Source organism: Uloborus diversus, chromosome 9, assembly GCF_026930045.1.
Source record: "Uloborus diversus isolate 005 chromosome 9, Udiv.v.3.1, whole genome shotgun sequence".
In the NCBI taxonomy this organism is placed as follows: Eukaryota; Metazoa; Arthropoda; class Arachnida; order Araneae; family Uloboridae; genus Uloborus; species Uloborus diversus.
The window spans coordinates 66,631,108-66,652,584 of record NC_072739.1 but is presented as its reverse complement, the minus strand read 5'-3'; the positions used below and the strand labels follow the sequence as shown (position 1 = coordinate 66,652,584).

Here is a 21,477-nt window from a genome sequence, read left to right as displayed (position 1 = left end):
GGGTGGGGAAAGTTATAATACAGTAGAAATTTCTTAATCTATCTTTTCCTGCAAAGAAAATCTAAACACTGTAAATAAAGGTACTTTCTCTCAACAGCTTCAAAAAAAGATGATGCTTAAAATTTTTAAAAAGTAAATAGGAGTAAATCTTCACCACTCCCACTAAAAAATATGTGTTCTGTTAGTCCAAGGGATGTTATTGTGGTCTCAGACCAGCGGAACACTGCCAGAACCAGCTCTAGTACTTCTGCCACCCTAGACGATATTGACAAGTGCCACTGGTACACACTTTTTTTTTTTTTAAATCATTGAAGCAGTGTTTTTATGGAACATAAATTCATATTCAAAAAAATATATAAAAAATGTTTCAATTTCGAAATCCGCCGCAACTAAAACCTGCCGCCCTTAGCGGACCGCCAACCCCAGGAGCTGGGCCTGACCACTGCTAATTTCAAGCCCTGTATAAAAGCATTTATTTTCAGGAGGCATACGTTTCCAAATTTTTGAGTGCCCATAACAATTGCAAAATTTCAGGTATTTCAAATTTATATAACTAACGAACTTTCTTATTCATACCGTATTAACCCGCATTAGCTGGTATGCCAGAAAAAAAGCGAGGTTGACCAACATGTCGGAAAATTCGAACTTTCCGGACTGCAGGATAATTGGAGGTTTATTTCACAATAAAACATAAGTAAATTTCCCCATTCAGTTCCAATCAGAGAGCAAACCAATGTAAAGAAAATAATTAATAAATACCAAAAGTAACCTTCATTCAAAAAAATTGTATTGCATAAATATGTGCTTGTTGTTTGTGGTATGTCGTTATTAATGAATTTAATTTTTGCAGTAAAGTGATCAATTAAGATGCAATCATTGTTACTGCAATTTACTAATAATTTTTTTAAATATTTCTTTTTAGGTTCCTTTTAGAGTTTAATTTTTATTTATTGAATAGCTATGGTAAATTCTTTAGCACTGGTTTAAGGGAAATAACTTACTGTTTAAAATACTTGCTTAGTTTTAATTGAATTTTTATAAAATTATTCGTTATTGAACAACATTTTTCTTGGTTAAAATAACAAATGACATTGTTAGTAAATATTTTCACAAAATTAAACTGTTTATTAATGCTAATAAGATATGTGTTGCAGGGTTCATTGATTTAAATCAAGTGATTTAAAAAAAATCATCGATTTAAATCAAGTGATTAGAATCAGTCAGTATTTGTAACAAAATCATCAATTAAAAGCAGTTATTTTATTTTTATAAATTGAGTCTGAATTTTTAGAATGTGTTGCTCTAAATTTAACTACACTATGTTACAGAATCTTAACTTTAACAGGCAAAACTACATAGATCCCTCTTTCTGTGTGTGCAACAGATTTTTACTCTTGAAAAATTGCTTTTATTCCAAAATTATAGTTCAAAATAAAAAAAAATTTAGTTTTTCTTATGTACCATGACTAATCCAGTTAAGAAAGTTAATTTATCACGTATTATTTTTCTATTTTACACTAAAAATGCACAAGAGGATAGAAAACTTATCTTTAAGCAAAGCATAAAACAAAATTACGTCTTATCTAAGCATTATAACGTATTTATAATCTTAAAAACTAGAAAATCACCCGTCAAGGTAAGACGAGTGGAAATTGCTTCTACATTTGAACAAAGCTATTTCCTGTTTGGTGATATTTTGATAGTTGAAATTATAACCCTCTAACTCCAGTGGATTAACCATAAACACCAGCAGGTAGTGTTCATTGTTGACCATTTTTTCGTTTCTTCATTCCCCTGAAATGACAGTCTTACCAGTAAAACAGTTAAGTTACCAAATCGAGTTCATCTTGTCACAATAAAGCCTTTCCCTGCTTGTTAAACATTACCAAAACATATTAGCAAATTATCATGCCGTGGCGCAAGTTTCATTGTCGGAACTTGCTAGTTACTCAATTATTTGCTATTATTTATGTGAGGATTTAATGAACAGTTAGAAAACTTATCCGAATTTTAAAAGTAAGCTGTATGAAATATTTTATGTTTATATATGAAAAGTTAATATCTATAAATTTTTGAAGATTTAAAAAACAATTTAAAAAATCTGATTTAAATTTTAAAAAATTCCTTTTCAAGCATTGTTTTTTTTAACCTAATCTTGATTTTTGTAGCATGCCGGAAAGGACCAGGCAAAAATTAAAAATCGGGTGAACCCCGAATTTCGTAGCCTGCAGGCTCAAGAGGGGTAATCTAGTATAACATTCATAAAATCAACTTGATCTTCACAAAAATTAAGGTTTGCAAAAAAAAAAATGCTTTTACAGTATTCATTTGCATACTCTGAGCATTTTATTTTGTCAGAATCAATATATTTCTTGCTTGTAAAGTTGTTTTTTGACCCATTTTACACCACTTTGACCAAACTTAACATTATCTGCATCTCATTGAAAAGTTCACCCTCAGTTTTGCGGACATTTAAAAATCGCCCCCCCCCCCCCAATCATAACCCCCTGATAAAACAAGGGGGAGGGGGAGGAAATTTTGTGTCGGCAAAACTGTGGTGAAACTTTTTATAAAACTGAATTTTGGAAAAATTATTTAATAAGTACAATGTACAAATGTACAAATTTTGTATTTGAATAAGATTAAATGTTTTGTGAGCTATAGGGGAGAGGGGGGACACCTTTGAACTGGGGGCATCTTTGAACACTGTAAATATTATCTTTTAAAAAATGTTATGATTTTAATCTAGATATCAGCACATTACTACTGTTTCACTGCAGCAAAGTAAGCCAAGTTTGATCATTTTGCATGAATACTATTGTCTGAGCAAGGTATGTCTTTTTATCTAAACTTTTCAAAATAAAGTTGTAAGTTTTTTGTTAAATTCCTGTATATATTCCTGTAATTCTATAATTCTAAATGATTTTACAATATTTAAGGATAAGTTTTAGCTTTAACTTTTTTTCTTTTTTTTTTTAATTCTTAAGCCTACTTGAGTGAATTGTTCTAATTCCATATGATGGGGTACCTTTGAACAGAAAAGTTGGGGCACCTTTGAACAAATGAAACTTGGAAGAAAAGAGTCATAAATGCACCTAAATATTACAATTTTATTTTGGATTTAAAGGAAAATTATGAAAATGAAGACATACAAATTACTGAATAGTCTGTTTTTTAATATTAAAGTTCTACTTTTAATTACTACTTTCATTTTTATTTTGCATATTGCCTTTATTCCTATTAGAGAAAAATGTCTTTTATAAAAAAAAAAGAAAATATTTATAGTGTAAAAGTTTCTTTTAATCATTACCTTAGTTGTTTTTTTTTTCTTTTGTTTTTAGAGGAAATTGATAAGATGGTGAGAAATTATGTAAAAAAAACGCACTGGGCCAGATATAGTAGAAGAGGATACGGGAAAAGGAGGTGAAAGTTGTAGTAGTACAGAAAATGCCATTGAGGCAAGTAACTGATTTGTATGGAAGCACAGCATCATTCTAAGGAATTAAAAAAAAAACTAAAAATACAGATGGAGAAACTCTTAACAGTAGCAGTGTAAATAAGTATTCGACAAAATACACATTTCGTCAAATATTCATGATGGAACAAGAACATTTACTTAAAGAATATATTTTGAAGTGTTATAAAATGAATTATGGCATGTGACATATCTTCAGATTAGACAATTATCACACGAATATACAGAAAAAATTGGTTGTTCTTTTCCTTCAGGTTGGAAGGAGAGCAACAGAGCTGGTATTGATTGGATGAAAAGTTTCATGAAACGACATTCTGGATTATCATTAAGAAAGCCTAAGAATACAAGCTTGTCTAGAAGTACAAGTTTCAATAAGCATAATGTTGCAAATTTTTCAGGAAAACCTGGCAGCTGCTTTACAGTTACATCCATTTTCTCCTGACAGAATCATCAATCCTGATGAAAATTGTGTGACAACTATCATTCAAGCTCCAAAAATTGTAGCTAAAACAGGCATTAAACAAGTTGGCCAAGCTGTTTCTGAGGAACGCAGAACTTTAATAACAATGTGTGCAATCGTTACTGCTGCAGAAAATACTATTCCTCCAGTGTTTATATTCCCCAGGGGTAGATTGCATGAGTCTTTAATGCATGGGGCACCCATTGAGAGTTTGGGTTTGACAAATAGTCCCAACAGTAGATGGATGACAACTGCTTTATTTACAGAAACACTTAAACATATCCAAAAGCACACAAGATGTTCTAAAGATGACCCAATTCTAATTGTGATGGATAATCATGAAGCACATTGTTCTCTTGATGCCGTAATTTATGCCAAAGAACATGAACTTGTATTGTTATCAATCCCCCCCCCCCCTCATTGCACCCCTAAATTTCAACCACTGGATGTTTCAGTCATGGGAAGTTTTAAATCAAAATTGATGGTGGCATTCAATGACTGGATGATTGCAAATCTAGGACGGACAATCACAATTCATGATTTAGCAGGTCTGCAAGGCCTATACTTTCTCCTTTACAATGGCAAATATTATTTCTGGTTTTCGTAAAACAGGGATTTTTCCATTTTCCACAACAGTTTTTAAAGATGATGATTTTGAGCCTGCTTTTGTGACCGATAGACCATTGTCTAAAGTTCCATGTTTGTCAGATCAATCAACAGATGCTGACACTGCAGAAAATGAAGTTGTGACATCACAAGCTGCAACTTCAGCAACCCTTACATCAGAATTGATACGACCATATCCAAAAGCTGAAGCAAGAAAAAACTGAGGTGGACACAAAAAAGGGAGATCCAGAATATTGACATCAACCCCTGAGAAAAATTTAATTGAAGCTGAACATACAACTCGCCAAAACAAAAGAAAAAAATCTGCTATTCTGAAACCAAGCAATAAGAGACTTCATTTTTTTGTAGATTCAAGCAGTGATGATGAAGAAGAATCCAATTTTGAAGATATTATTTGGGATACAGATGAAGAGGAAAAAGCTCTTGTTCTAGAAAATTTACATGTCGACGATTTCATTATAATTCAATTCCAAACTAAACGAACCGTTCTTCATTACATTGGTCAAATTGAACAGCAATTGCAAGACAAAACTGAATTTAATGTCAGGTTTCTTCGCAAAATAAAGCAATTTATTTTACTTTCCCAAAGCATCAGACATCAGCACAGTAGATTTTCAAAATATAGAAAAAAAAAAACTGCCACAACCAGATTTCTGGAGGGACCTTACGTGCTGTTACAACATTTTGCTTTGATGTCAATTTTGATTCATATAAAATTAATTAAATAGTTATAAATTTTTAGTTTCAGTTAAATAAAATGCTCTAATTTTATTCTTATTATTTTGTAATTCTTAAAGGTATGTGATTTTTGATAAAATCACTCTATTATTACAATTTGATTTTGTTTGTTCAAAAGTGCCCCATGCTTGTTGAAAGGTGCCCCTACATGGGGCACGTTTGAACAGAAATACTTACAAATTTTAAAGTTTTGTATCATATTTAATTTATCAGTAAAATTTTTGATATTGATTTATATGATAAAGAAATGCATTCTTTTTTATCATAAAATATTTAAACATTAATAATTATAATCTGAATAAGAAATATGTTGATTTTTCAAAAAATTATTCAAAGGTGCCCCCACTCCCCCAATTGATTTTGAGACTATCAAACTTTATATAAACAGTACAAGGTTTTATTGAGTTTTTATCAAATCTGAATCACTATTTTTGTTTATTATTTCATATATTCCCCATTATTCAGAATTATATTCACCAAGTCCAAAAACTAACTAAGAATTCACACTGCTTTTCATTCTTCCTTTTTGAACTTAACAGGACTTCATGCACTATTGCCTATTATTTTCCATTTAAGAGCTTCAGACAGAAATGTCATTTAATTCTTATGATAAACTGAGATACTATGCTATTTAGTGATCTGATTGAAAAAATATGGAATAAAAAAACTTCAATCTTTGCAGCAATGCTTATAAGAACCAAATCGAAAACTAATGTTTGAACATAAAGTAGCATTTCCTACATTAATTTCATGAACTTTAAGATACATTTACTGAACTTGACAAATTTTGATGATTGAGCGAAAATGTCTTTATGAAAATCAAATAATCAAAGATTTGAGAAAGGTTCAAAATTATTCAGTGACATGTAAACACATTTTTTTTTAAATAAAAACATTTCAACAAGATTCAAAATGCGAAAAAAAAAATTTTCAGATCATGATCGAAACAGGTTTTTAACAACAACTAAACGAGCAATTAACATTGATCACGATTTTGTAAGAACTCGGTCACGTCTTGTCAAAATACTTGCCCCTTTAAGCCTAGTCATGAATTGTAAACACAGTGGGCGTGGGCCATTTAAATATTTTCATCGCAACAACGAAACTTCTGTCACAAAAAATTAAAACATTTTATAATATAACAACCTTTGGCAGATCTCTGATGTGATTTGAATCCAACATTAGTTCTTCTAAAGTTCGAGAATAACGCAAAACGTCGTCGGGGACGTTCGCCAAACTGCAGTGCCTTTTGTCGATACATTCTACTTGACGGTTGCAGCTCTTAAATAGAGGAATACAGCGAAACATTTTCACTGAAATATTCTGTCTTTCATCATGAACAAATGTAAACACTCATGTTTAACCTATTTATACATAATATTATTACACTAAAGTAACAATGAAACGCAACACAAACTCAATGTCTGCCGCATTCAAACACGAAAACTTGCTACGGTTACGTCAAGACTTTCGATTAAGATTAAGGAATTCGTACGACATTCTCAAATTATTGAAAAACAGATCACAGCCACACTACTGCATTTCGTTTTATCAGACCAAGAACATCAATATTTTTTATTCAAAAAGATGTGATGAAAAAAGAAACAGACATATAAACTAACAATACAACGCCAAAGATCATAATCATGGTGGAACAAACTCTTGGTTTCACTAAGCTTTAAAGGCATTTTCCTGCAGCCACGTGATATGGGGAAAGCGAGGAAAACTTTTGTTATTAATAATCAAATTTTAGGCACATAACAACATTAAAATGAACGTAGACGCAGGAGAAGAAGACACAATAACACGAACGCATATTATCAAATGTTCATTTCTTTTATGTTTAACTAGCAGTTCCCGCACAGCGATGCTCGTGCTAAAATTTAATGGAAGTCCGCTGAATAAAAAAAAATTGACGCCCCCTCCCTCTCTAATGCGAAATGATCATTTTTCTTTGCATAAAATGCGTACACACCTTTTCAAAAAAAAAAACTATTTAAGTTTCTTTGGAATTTAAAAACTTTTCGTCAAATTATTAAGTTAGATTTACAGTTAATTTAAAACTCTATTTAGCGAGTGAAGCGGTTTTTACTGCAATTTAAAATATTTCGCCAAATAAACAAAAACAAAGCATCAAATAATATCTTTCATATGTAAAAATTATTCCGCAACTCTATTGTTTATCGCAAAACTTGCCCAGCAGCCACGCTATCATAATCGTTCCGCCTAACGGAAAAAAAAAAAAAAAAAACTTCCGGTAGTGGAACATTCAAAAATCGTCGTCAGAAAAAAAAAAAGAAAATGTCGTACTTTTCACTCGGATAAAAACAAATCAAAAGTTTCTTTTCTTTCAAAACAAATCGCCAAAACAATGACTTACATTAACGGTTGCTTTAAAACAATAATCATAGACTGCACTGCTCAGCGCCTAACGCGCCAAGCGACCACGCTACCAGAACCCAGCCTTTTTTCCAGTGAAGCGGATGTTGTTTCTTTGGCAATAATAAATTTTTCGCCAAACAAACAAAAAAGTATAAAATCACATTAACAGTAACTTTCAAATCTTTATATATTAAGAGCTGCGTTGCCCGGCTTTGCCCGATGCAGTGGCGGATTGGTTGAAAAAATCAGCCCTGGCATTAGGAGATGTAGCGGCCCCATAGCTCTTATAGATATTAAATTTTACCTAACGATTGGGATATCACTTAAATATGACGAAATTATTCTTAACAACTAAATATGTTTTATTTAAATGAAATTTAACAAATATAGGAACACTTCTGCGCTTTAATGGTGAACAAATTGATACAGTATTAGTTAAACCTCATTTTGGGGGAAAATTGTGATCGTGATTGTCCATTTAAGTATTTTTATAATGCCTGGAACTTGATTGAATATTTCCGTAATGATAACACTGCTTGGCAAGTATGTCCTTTTCTGCAGTCATGACAAGTAATTTAATTGCCCTGTTTTATGAAACTGATCTTGTGATGTTCATGGGTGAAAGACTAGGGCTGTCTTAGAACGTGATAGGTTCTAAGACGTGATAGGTAAGACTTTGTGTCGAGAGCGACACAAACATACAGTACTGGGCCCTGTCATAAACATTCCCTTTTTTATACTGTCATACCCAGACGACCCCCAGACTCAATGCGAGGTCAAAAACCTGGTGGGAGGGCTCGGGTACGAGTTTGGCAACCCCTTAATTTTTTTTTCAAACGCATGTATCAATACAAAAAGAGAGAGTGAGTGGACTTAGCTTTCTGGCTTCTGAAAGTCATTAAAGTATTAGCAGTATAAAATTAATGGATAGATTAACATTGAGTCTGAAATAGATAGTCCAGGGGGCTTCTTCCCCTCAAAATTTTCGAACTTGTAGTCTTAAAGACTCAATTTTAGAGAATATTTGCAGATGTTAGGGGAGCGTAGGTTCAGGATTTCTCCTGCTGCAATTTTTCGAAAGTGGAAATTCAAAAAAAAAAAAAAAAAAAAAACAGAATTTTAAATTATCTTCGAGTATAACTATGAAGAGCGGTTTCGGGGGCTCTCCTCTGAAATTTATTTTATAAAAAATATTAGCTCTGAAAACGCAGTTTTAGAAGATCTTTGGTGATTTTAAGTCGAGAGAGATTCTGAGGCCATCCACCAGATAATTTTCAAATTGAAGTCTTAAAAGCCTTTTTTGGTGTAGACTAAGGCACCGGCAGTAACTCGAAAGTTAAGTTCCAAAAACGAAATTTTTGCTGACCTTTAGTGATCGAGTTTTCAGGAGGCTCAACCCGGAAAATTTTCGAAATTTGAAGCACTAAAAACGAGATTTTAATGATGTTAGGAAAAAGAGTTTTCAGGAGGCTCAACCCGGAAAATTTTCGAAATTGAAGCACTAAAAACGAGATTTAAAACGTCCTTCATTGATGATGTCGAGAGAGAGGAGGGGACAGGGACTTTCCCACAAAATTTTTGATACCGTTAATTTAAAAACAGTTTTAGACCATCTTGGGAATGCTAAAAAAATGGGAGAGTTTCGAGTGCTTTCCTCCAGCAAATTTTCGAAACTGTAATTCCATGTTATGGCGGTAGTGGATTCGACTGTTCTCTTATGAAGTTATTCAAAACTGAAGCCCAAAAATTTAAATGTTACACTATCTTCGATGATATTGGGAGGAGGGGGGGGGGGTTCTGGGGACCACCGGAATTCTTTCGACATTGGTTTTTATCAACTTATTTTCTTTTTAAACTGAGGGGCCCGAAACCGTGAGTTTGTACAGCGTACAGAATACTTTGTTTCGTCAAAAAATGTTTGAAACTCACATTTCGGCGGCCTTTGGCCTTTTATTTGATAATGTTTGTGTCCTCGTTAGTATTTTAAAATTGCATTTTTTAAATAATTTTACAGGGAAAAATATTTTGTCACTTCTATTTCAATTGTTATAAACAGGGTCGCCGAGAGCAAAAGGGGAAAAAAATTGACAGGTCAATTTTTTTCACAGGCCCCTTCTACACCTTTCACCATTAGGATATTTTACCCTCTGCACGAGTTCAATTCCAATTCCGTGCCGGACCCTTATTCTCCAATAAGCTGACATGACCTCACGTCGGCCCTTGTTGTAAATTGCATTTTAGAGCAATTGTGAATTGTCATCCTCATATAAATAATAGACGATGATAAAGTAACAACCCCTGTGTTTCAACAATGAAACTCGCGCCACGGCATAATAGTTTGATAATGTGTTTTGGTAATGTTTGACATGCAGGGAAAGGTCTGGAGCTTAGGGTTAACTGGTGCTAGAGTTAAAACTTAACCACCAAGATATCACCAAACAGGCAAATGCTGCGTTCAAATGTAGAAGCAAATTTTCACCCGTCGAACTATGACGAGCGACTTTCTGGTTTATAAATAAAAGCGTCAAAAGAACTAAAAGTATTTTAACTTTTTTCGACCGCTAAGGTTTCCCTGTTTTTTTTTTTTTTTTTTTTTTTTAATTTATACATTTATTTTTTCTTATACCACCAAAAATATATTGGCAGCCCCAGGGCTCGACTAACTAAAAGTGAGGCTCTAGGCCCAAATTAATTTGGAGGCCCCCTGAACCCTGAAGACTATGCAGTGTTTGATTTACATTTTTAAAACACGAATGCACTTTTGAGGGCCTCTTTGTCTAATCACACAACTATGTATAAATCACTTGTGTGCATTTATAAATTGCTTTTGGGCTTCCTCATAATCGTGACCAAGGAAATTCGTTACTGGCAGAATGATTAAAAATTCCTCTTTAAAGAAGTTTTTTTTTTTTCAATTAATCAGTCATAAATTTTTATTTTTTAAAAAAATACATGTATTTTTCATATTGTTGCAATGCTATGCATAATTCTTTGAAAAATTTGGGGCCTCTTAGGAACATGGGGTCCAGGCCTAGGCTTAGTCAGCCTGTGTGGTAATCAGGCCCTGGGCAGCCCCATTTCACAAATCCCCCACCCTCTTGGTGACGGCCCTGCCTCCCTCCACCCGCAAGCTTTAGACCATGCGTAATAAGGAGCTGAGTCTGTGTTTTGCGAATTTGCGTTATTCTAAACACATGCGCGCAAAATTGACATTTTGATGTAAATAGACAGGCCCGAAATACTTTGCTGTTAGTTGATCGGCCCGAAGCATGACCGACCCACCGGGAAAATTCCCGGTTGCCCGCCGGCTGTATCCGCCACTGGCCCGATGTACCGTGAGAATAAAAATTGTGTCAAGTGACATATATTCAGCAATCAGGCTTAAATAAAGGAGAAAAAAAACACCATGCGAAATTACCCTTCGAAACAATGACGACAGATGTTAAAATACTTTTAAGAAATTAAAATGCGAAATATGGATTTTAAAAGCGTAACCATGGAAACATGAAATAAAATAAGTTTGAGAAATTAAATGCAAAATAAGGAAATAAACAATGGATTCAAAAAGTGTAACCTTAGAAATGCGAAAATAAAATGGTTGACAACCTGAATCAAAATGACATATTTCAAAATTGATTTAAAAACGCTTCTAACTTTTTTTTCCTTTGAAGATAGAAGTTTTTTTTTTCGACCATACACTGTAAAAAAAATCCAGAAACGTTTCTCAGTATTCCGTGCAGCTGTGGTTCATGAAATTTTCAAAAACGTTTCTGAGTATTTCGGAATCTTCTTTCTGTAGTTTTCAAAAACGTTTCTGAGTATTTCGGAAACCTCTTTCTGTATTTTTCAAAAACGTTTCCGAATACTTCGAAATCCGCTTTCCGAAATTTCCAGAAACGTTTTTCGGTATTACGGAATCCTTTTTCTGTAATTTTCAGAAACGTTTTTGAGCATTTCGGAATCCGCTTTCTGTAATTTCCAAAAATGTATCTGAATATTTCGAAATCCTCTTTCTGTATTTTTCAAAAACGTTTCCGCTTATTTCGGAATCCTCTTTCCGTAATTTTCAAAAACGTTTCTGAATATCCTGTGCAGCTGTGGTTCATGAAATTTTCAAAAAGGTTTCCGAGTATTTCGGAAACCTTTCTTTCTTTTTCAGAAATTTCTTATTAAAATTTAAAAAAAAAAAATCCTTTCATGTTTATTTTACATGCATTTGGAAACATTTTGCCAATTTCGAAAATATTTTTCAGACCCTGGCAATCATTTGAATTTCTTGAACTCCTATTATGTTTTCCGCATAAGCACAAATTGCGATAGGTTGTGTTTCTTGTTTCTACAAATGGAAAGGTGTGGAAATGGAGAAGATATTAGCGTTTGTTATATCATAACAGATTTTTTTGGATAGTATAAGACAAGGCATATCAATAAAAAGAAATTTTAATTAAAAATATAGTGATTATGGCCAATTTGAAAGGTATACTTATCACAAATGTTCTATTTACGGGGTATTTTTATTTCTTATTTATCTTAAATGATTTGAACAGCAATGAGGAAATTTTGTATTTCAATGTAGTTTTGCTATTTAAATTCATCCTATAAAGGAGCATTTAACAAAAACCCTTAATTATGATTAAAAGGAAAAAAATCTTATTTATTATTATTTTTATTGCAAAATCTGCTTGAGTTAAGCCATGGAAGGAAAAAAAAAAACGCAAACCGTAGATGACTTGCAACCATGATGACGAAAACTAATCTCTTCACGGATAAATATTAAAAACGAGATAATTATTTTCATCGCCATGGTCATCTGAAAAAAATCAAAGGAACTTCAAGTGAGGACAATAAAGCATTTTGTTAATGTCTTTTTTTTTCCACATCAATCTATTTTTGAAGAAAAAATTTAATTTAAAACGTAAAGAAGTTTACTTCTTAGAAACTAGCAGGATTTCCCTCCATTATTGATTGTGAAATTACTATATTATTGAAAATTTATGATACGATAGCTGTACCTTTCACTTCCTTTCACCATTCTTTTTCACAAAAGACGAAAATATTTTCAAGCTTTTGGAGGGTAAGGGGCACTTTCTGAAAATGAGAGATTTGTTCTACAGCCTTAATCCTCACTTTTTCACAATATTTTCAAGCTTTTTTTTAAAAAATATATCTGCACTGTTTACTGAATGAAAAGACTCACCGTTAAAGATGAGGTATCGATGTGAATTCGACTGTTAAGGCATTCTATTTTAAATTTTTGATGCAAAAATGTCAAATTCATTTATATATTAAATTTACTAAGGAAAATAAGGAAGCATAAACAAAACGGACACAAAAAAGGAAGCATAAGGAACGGACACAAAAAAGCATAAAAAAGACATTTTTTTATTTTAATAGTAGCAGTACCCGCACGGCGATGACCGTGCTAAAAAGTTGAAGGAAGTCCGTTAAACAAAAAAAAAAAAAAAAAAAATCCACACCCCCGCCCCCCTTCTGATGTGAAATGATCACTTTTCTTCACTAAAATGCGTACATACCTTTTCAAAACACCTATTAAAGAAGTAAGTCTCTTTGGAATTCAAAACTATTCGCCGAAACACATAAGAATATTTACGGTAGCTTTAAAACTCAAAATAATCCATCTACTACATAGTTCATCGCTTAACGCGTCAAGCAACCACGCTACCGTAACCCTGCCCTTTAGCGAGTGGAGCGGTTTTTTTCCTCAATTTTAAGTGTTTCGCCACACAAACAATGCCATAAAAAAAAACGTTATAAAGAACAATCAAAACTGAATAATCCGACAAATCAAATTATTTACTTAGATAAGTAACTGTCTTCAACTTTAAGGACAAAAACAAACGTTTAAGAAATAAGGAAAATAAAAGCCAATAGAAAAATCTTACAAAATCAAACAATGTACCTGATTATCGGGGGAAAAAAAAAAAAAAACGTATTCAAAAATCTGTTCGCTGATCACAACAGCGTATAAAAATAATAATAATAATAATAGATAAGAATAAATCAATAAAAAATCTTCAATATATATATATATATATATATATATATATATATATATATATATATATATATATATATATATATATATATATATATATATATATATATATATATATATATTGTAACGGATCCGGCGAGACTTCCAACTTTCTTGAAAGGACGACACAGTTCTTGATAAAAACACAGGAGCTTTATTTACACTATGTACAGGAGAAATCGTTAACAACTGCTAAATTAATCATCAGCAATTAAACAAGTATCACTCAACACCGTAAACTCAACGGTTACACACGTATTTACTTCCAAATACGAAAACAACACAGCGAAATGCCTCGCAATAAACAGAGCTAATACACTCTCAGTACAAATTCTCAATCGAAACTAACCTCTTTATCATGCATAACGCTTTTTATATACACCGAAAGAGATTTCTCAAATATTCCACAAGATTCCAAATGCCTCTCGAAAATAGTAGACGGTTATCAAATTTTATCAATGAACAAAAAAGAAATAGGGGATCGTATATTTTAATCGAATGAAAAGGGGTTGTATATTCATTACGGGAAACTATTTACAGGTTACGTTACTACAATAATTACTATTTGCAGAATTTGTAACAATATATATATATATATTAATTAAGGAGGGAAGAATATTGAAAAGATCAAACCGAAAGCTCATAGATGTGCATCGCAGAAAAACTAAAAAGCCAAGTAAAAATATAAAAATATACAAGCAAAATAACAATTTTTATGAATAGCTATGAGAAAAAGGAAAATTAAAGCAGCAATTATTAGAATAAAGCTGAAAGGTTGAATCCAGAGCTCATCAGCCGTGGAGGATTCGATAAATATGGTAAAAAAAAATATTAAACTACTAGCTAAATAGAGAGTGATTAAGCTCTAATATATGCATTATATTGGGCCAAACGCACCACATGCTAATCTATATGCGATAAAAACAAGAACTTAAACCTAAAATTAAAAGCAGGGGATTTTGCCTCAACTAATTAGTAATGATCATTTAAGTGATACATGCATGCAGCAGGTACTGTCCTGAGGAAGACAAATTATAGGGACTTGTTTCTTAATTTAGCCGAGGTAAAAACCCCTACTTTTAATTTTAGGTTTAAGCTCTTGTTTATTGCATATAGTTTAGCATATGGTGCGTTTGACCCAATGTAATGCATATATTAGAGCTTAAACACTCTCTATTTAGTAAGTAGTTTAATATTTTTTGGTCTTTTGACCATATTTATCGAATCTTCCACGGCTGATGAGCTCCGAATTGTACCTTTCAACTTTATTCTAATAACTGCTACTTTTAATTTTCTTTTTCCCATTGCTATTCATTGCTTGTGTATTTCATATATATACAAAAATATATTATTGAGAAATAATTCTTGTTTGTTATATTTGCAGCTTCTTTCCCTGAAGAGCAGGTACATTGCAACTAAAATAAATCATACTAATGAAGCTCTGCTGAGATAAATAATATTTCATGTATAATATAAATTATAAATCAAAGTATCATATACATTATAAATCAAAGTATCATATAAATTATAAGTCAAATACTTTAATATGGTGTAAATATACAAAATTATTTATTTTATTAAGTCTTTTTTTTTTTTTTTTTTTTTTTTTGCTTTTGGTATAATTGAGGCTCGTAAAACGAAAAAAATGAAGACACTTTTGAATACATATATGAATCTATTTGTTAAAGAAATTTAATGGACATTTAACTAATTTAAAGCGTTTCGCTAATGCAAATATTTAAAGAGATATCGTCATTTAGATAATACTGGAAGCACTATGTTCCTAATTACAAGACATAATTTTTTTTTTTACATCATACAATCTAGCTACACTGTTTACAAGAGAATGAAAACATGCAACCTTAGAGACGAACTATCAAACCTGACAATTTGCACATTATAACATTCAATTCATAATGCTTGATACATAAATGTTCAGCCAAATATTAACTGAGATTGACACATAAAAACAAAGTACACAATAACACTTATTTAAAGTTTTTTATAATCTTCAATTCATAAATTTTACAGAATAAAACTAGACACACTTGCACTTTAAATATGTGTTCTATGTAATGTAAAATATTTTCAAATTGCAATAGTTCACAACGAAAAAATGATACTGAGGAAAATAGTTTTTTTTTTTTTTTTAACGAGATTTATATGAACTAAATCACTTTAAAGTAATAGAGTTGCAAAGCGACTTACTTATTCGTCGGTGGTGGTCTTTTGCATGCTTTGGTCAGCAAAAAGGTGATTTTTATGACAGAATAAAATTCTGCCTACAAAAATTACCCATTTGGTAGAAAGAAGAAAAGTATCCAAGAAAAAAGTAAATTACCTACACAAGTTATGCGACGCAACGAATTTACATGGCGTCCTCTCGGCACTTATTTGGTTTTTAATTTCAGTTTGTATTCCTTCCGCATGCGTCCGAGCATGCGCCGAGAAGTTGCACTTCGTATTTAAAAATAAGTGTCATAGCTTCAAATTCAATCTCATGACGATACATTAGCAAGAAAATATAAAACTTTAAAATTATCTTCAGTGAATTCATGCGAGGAACAAAAATTCTACTAATGGCCTTGATGAGTGTTACTTCGCACATGAGTCAGCACTTCATCTTATACTAGGGGAGATAGCGACAGTTTTTAATACATTATTTATATAAAGCCAGATTTTTTTAAAATCTTAGATTAGTTTACGTAAAAAAAGAAAGCGCGAGTCTACCAAAAAGTTATCGTTGCAATAATTAATAAAAAATTTTGCAATATGTTGCAAAAACTTGTGAAATTGTCTTATATATATAAGGCTGAAACTTGGTAATATTATTGATTACGTATAAACATAACGAAAAATATATGTCTACCGCGTCCGAAGCGTTGCCGTGCCGTGTCTACCACCCACGCAAGGTGTGAAAAAATCAGTTAATTTTGACTTAAATATATAAGCCTAAATTTTTTTTTAATAATTGTTTATAATGCATAAAATATAAAAACAAAAGTCTACCAGTTGTGTTATGTTGCAAAGGCATGATAGACGCCACGGAATGTCGACCTCGTACCTCGATGTACCGTTTATCGGGCCGCTAGCGCTCGCTCAAAAAAGTTTGCTTGTCGTCGCGAAATTAAAATAAAAAAAGCTGATTTATTTTTTAATAAATAATTTAAATCCTATTTTCACTAAAATTTTTAATCTACCGTGACTAAGAGGTTACATAGTCTTTGGTAGACGTTGCTTAAATTATAAAGTAGTTGGAAAAGTATGATTATTTTATCTTTTCATTCTTTATAAATGAACATTTTTCAATTATTATTATTATTTTATGATTACAATTTTCTATCATATTTAAATTGATATTCATACTTTTGTTACATTATATATATATATATATATATATATATATATATATATATATATATATATATATATATGTGTGTGTGTGTGTGTGTGTGTGTGTGTGTGTGTGTGTGTGTATATATATATATATATATATATTTATATTTAACTTCAAAAATATTTTGAATTACCACCTTTTCAAATACATTTCGTAAATGGGGAAGTAAAGCTGTTTATTCATCTACTGCGAAGAAAGAAGAGGGGAGAGGGGAAGGACACGCCTATAATAACCTGGGGCCTGGGCCTGAGTAAGGCCCCTATAGTGGAGGAGCCGACGCATCCACCATTTTGGAGCAAACTTGATCCAGTGCTTCGCGGCGATAGCATTGCTGCAGATGTTCATATTTCTTTAGCATATGTTAAATTGGGTCAACAGATAATATCCATCTGCAGAATTGAAAAAACTGCCTTACTGCATTTACTGGAAAATAAGAGATTTTTTTTTAAAAAATAAGCACTTTTCATAATGCACTCAAAAGGACAAAATAACTTTTCTGTTACATTCGAAGCACAGCCTTCTGCCTCAGGTAATCTTTTTTTTTTCAACCAGACTTGGCTTTTAATAAAATTCTTTCTTTAGAATTCCTGTAGTTTTCAAAAATTTCCAAGAAAATGACACCAGAAACGAAGAAAAGTGCGGTTCTAGTCATGTAGAGAATGGTTTACCATTATCTAGCGTTTGTTCCACCTTAGTTGCTTTACACGCTATGACTGGTTGCGATCAAAATCCAGCTTTTTTCCGAAAAGGAAAAGTCCGGCCATACGCTCTATTTACAAAGTCGGAAGAATACACAGGAGCGTTAACAAATTTGAGTAAGTATCAGCCATTGCACAATGTAAAGTGCATGTCGCAAATTCGAATACAATTCGAAATTTCGGAAGATTTTGTGCGCCAAATGTACAGACCAAATAAAACGAAAAAAAAAAAAAAAATAATGATGCAAAAATTATTACGTTTTTAAAAGTTTATAAAAATTTTGAAAAAATATAAAGTAATTCTCGAAAACATGAAGAGTTTTGATCAGTCATCCTTAACCCTATGTTAGTATGAATTTCGTGAACATTTCCTCAGTACAGCTTGCATTTCGCAAATTTGGACAAATTCTCATTTAAAAAATCTGACAAGCTTATCACCTCTTGATTGTGGGTGGAAAATTGAGGACAACTGATAAGTTTTTAAATGTTTTACTGAAAACAATTACCGTAAGCAATAAAAGATGTTACATTCGAAGCACAGCCTTCTTCCTCAGATAATCATTTTTTTCAACCAGACTTTGCTTTTAATAAAATTCTTTCTTTTTTTTTTTTATCAATTGTTTTCTATTACAGATATTGATGATTTTACCGAGACAGCTAATAATAGTACTGACATTCACAGTGATGATGATTATTCAACTGACAATGATGCTAAGTTGAGCGTAAGACATTTTGAATATGAATTCAGCAACGAAAGCGAAAACGAAAATTATTTGGCGAGTCATACGTGAGCGGCGATGCACCTGATGAATAATTCGTTTAAATAAAATTATGTTCCTTGCTACAGTTTTATAGGTTACTAGTGGTAACCGCACTGCTTTGCCCGTAATAGAAAAATTAAAAGGCCTTTTAGTTCGCCTGTATATTTACAAAGAATGTATGGTGAATTTTCTCGCCAATTGGCTTGCACCCATGTTACAGTTCCACGTTATGATAATTTCGTATCTCACCAATTGGCTTGTGCCCATATTACGGTTTCACGTTATGATAATTTCTTAATTTACTCGTCCATCTTATGATAATTTTGTTCTAAAAATTGGAATAGAAAAGAATCACATCGAATTTTCGAAAAATCGCTTCGAGGTGCACACCCCCATGCTATAAACTAACTTTGCGCCAAATTTCATGAAAATCGGCCGAACAGTCTAAGCACTATGCTCGCCACAGAGATCCAGACATCCTAAAGACATCCTCCGGACATCCAGACAGAGAGACTTTCAGCTTTAGGGGCATTCCACGGTATTTTTGACATTATGTAGAGTCCGTAACGTGACCTTTTTTTTGCCATAACTTTTTAATTTACCGTTTGATTTGCAAATTATTTTAATTTGAGCTGGTGTGTTGGTAGGAAAAGATCAAAATAAAATAATATGCTAAACAAACAGTAAATTAAAAAGTTATGGCAAAAAAGATCACGTTACGGACTCTACATAAATGTCAAAAATACCGTGGAATGTCCCTTTATTATTAGTAAAGATTAATAAATACGTAAAGTACTGTTTATTTCATTATTTTTAATTATTTATTGTTATGTAAGATCGATGCAAAAAATTTTATTTCATAAGTACTTGACCATAAAAAATAAAAAATAAATAAATAAAAGAGGCATAATTAAAAAGGTCAAGACATTATTAATGAAAAATAAATTTCACTATAAATTTGTACATAATTTTAATAAAATATTTTTTTAATTTTGTTTAAATGTTAAAATTATTTTTTTAATTTTGTTTAAATGTTAAAATTATTTTTTTAATATGCTTAAATTATTCATACTTTTCCAACTACTTTATAATTTAAGCAACGTCTACCAAAGACTATGTAACCTCTTAGTCACGGTAGACTAAAAATTTTAGTGAAAATAGGATTTAAATTATTTATTAAAAAATAAATCAGCTTTATTTATTTAAATTTCGCGACGACAAGCAAACTTTTTTGAGCGAGCGCTAGCGGCCCGATAAACGGTACATCGAGGTACGAGGTCGACATTCCGTGGCGTCTATCATGCCTTTGCAACATAACACAACTGGTAGACTTTTGTTTTTATATTTTATGCATTATAAACAATTATTAAAAAAAATTTTAGGCTTATATATTTAAGTCAAAATTGACTGATTTTTTCGCACCTTGCGTGGGTGGTAGACACGGCACGGCAACGCTTCGGACGCGGTAGACATATATTTTTCGTTATGTTTATACGTAATCAATATTATTACCGAGTTTCAGCCTTATATATATAAGACAATTTCACAAGTTTTTGCAACATATTGCAAAATTTTTTATTAATTATTGCAACGATAACTTTTTGGTAGACTCGCGTTTTCTTCTTTTAAGTAAACTAATCTAATATTAAAAAAAATTCTGGCCTTATATATATTGTCGTAAAATTTCGGTCGCTATCTCCCCTACTATTACTTTTCTAGAGAGAAGAACAACTTGTTGCTTTAAATCAGAAAAATGCATGAGGATTTTGTTTATCCCAAAGAATTTTTCTCTGAGACAAAAAAAAAAAAAAAAAAAAAAAAAAAAAACCGAATTTTTTTCTTGCGCAATAAGATTCTTTGTTTTCATTGCGTGCTTTCACGAGTTTCAGTTTGGATTTGGTGCTGGACTATAAAATTGCCGTGTGAGCTGCGCAGGCGTCGACTCTCACTTTCTTGTTAAACGGGAAAGGTATTTGATAAGAGCAGAAAACTGCTGAGGGCGTACGAATCTGAATATACAAAAAAGCTTTCCGTAATAAACAGAAAGCTCTCACTTTTTATTGATAGATTTAATGAAGAAAGTAGTGCCTAAATTTCAGCTAAGCTTAAAAAAGTTCGAGCTAAAAGCGCAAATTACTCCCGCCGTAATTAAGTTAGAGCATTGAAACAAATTGTTTAGAACGCGGAAAATTCTACCCTTTTCAACGATACATAATATTAGTTTGTACAAGTAATTTTTCACCCCTTTAATAGCCAATATTAGGCAATTTGCGTGAAATTTGGGCCTAAATTGGAATAAAAAAAGAACTATTTATCGGATTTTTTTTCCGAATTATAGCCTATGTTACTCAGTAAGAAAGCACCTTTCATACAGTGAAGGAATTTTTCAAATAGATGCAGTTTTTCCAGAGATTACCTCGAACATATAAACACGCAATCCGCCCTCTCTCTTTATAATATTAGTATAGATTAATTAATAGAAAAATACCCGGCGTTGCCTTGGTCAGTAATAATTGTGAGAAACAATCCGTCAATTATTTACAGGAATAGAAAAATTCCAACTCGTAATAAATAAAGGATCGCACAGCGAAATATTAATAGCAGACGAATTCGGCAAGTTGATGATGAAAAATAAAATGAATTTTTCCATCAAAATACTGCATTAACTTCCTGCAGACGACAGCTTTACCTCGTCCACTATTCGCAACTCCAACGAACTATAGGGGGCACTGAAGTCACTGTCTAATGGCGGACTTAAAAACCAAAACAAACGCACATGGTAACGAAGAAAATGCTAAAAGTTTTGTGATTTTTGTTCGTACGTATGATTTTTTCGCTTTATTCTTTTTAAATTAATTTTCAAAGTCTTGTGGATATTCTGGCC

General features: G+C 32.0%; 2 protein-coding genes across 2 annotated transcripts in view; both read right to left on the bottom strand.

The window, feature by feature from the left end:
• The window catches only part of LOC129229831 (protein scribble homolog), a 116,263-nt gene extending 109,509 nt beyond the window's left edge, over window positions 1–6,754 (bottom strand). The window contains exon 1 of the mRNA XM_054864204.1: window positions 6,447–6,754. Coding sequence (XP_054720179.1) covers window positions 6,447–6,608 — 162 coding nt within the window. The 5' untranslated portion in view covers window positions 6,609–6,754. The remainder of the gene's footprint in view (window positions 1–6,446) is intronic.
• Window positions 6,755–7,143: 389 nt separating this feature from the next.
• Window positions 7,144–21,477, bottom strand: part of LOC129230285 (uncharacterized) — a 61,193-nt gene continuing 46,859 nt past the window's right edge. Inside the window, exon 4 of the mRNA XM_054864684.1 lies at window positions 7,144–7,176. Coding sequence (XP_054720659.1) covers window positions 7,144–7,176 — 33 coding nt within the window. The remainder of the gene's footprint in view (window positions 7,177–21,477) is intronic.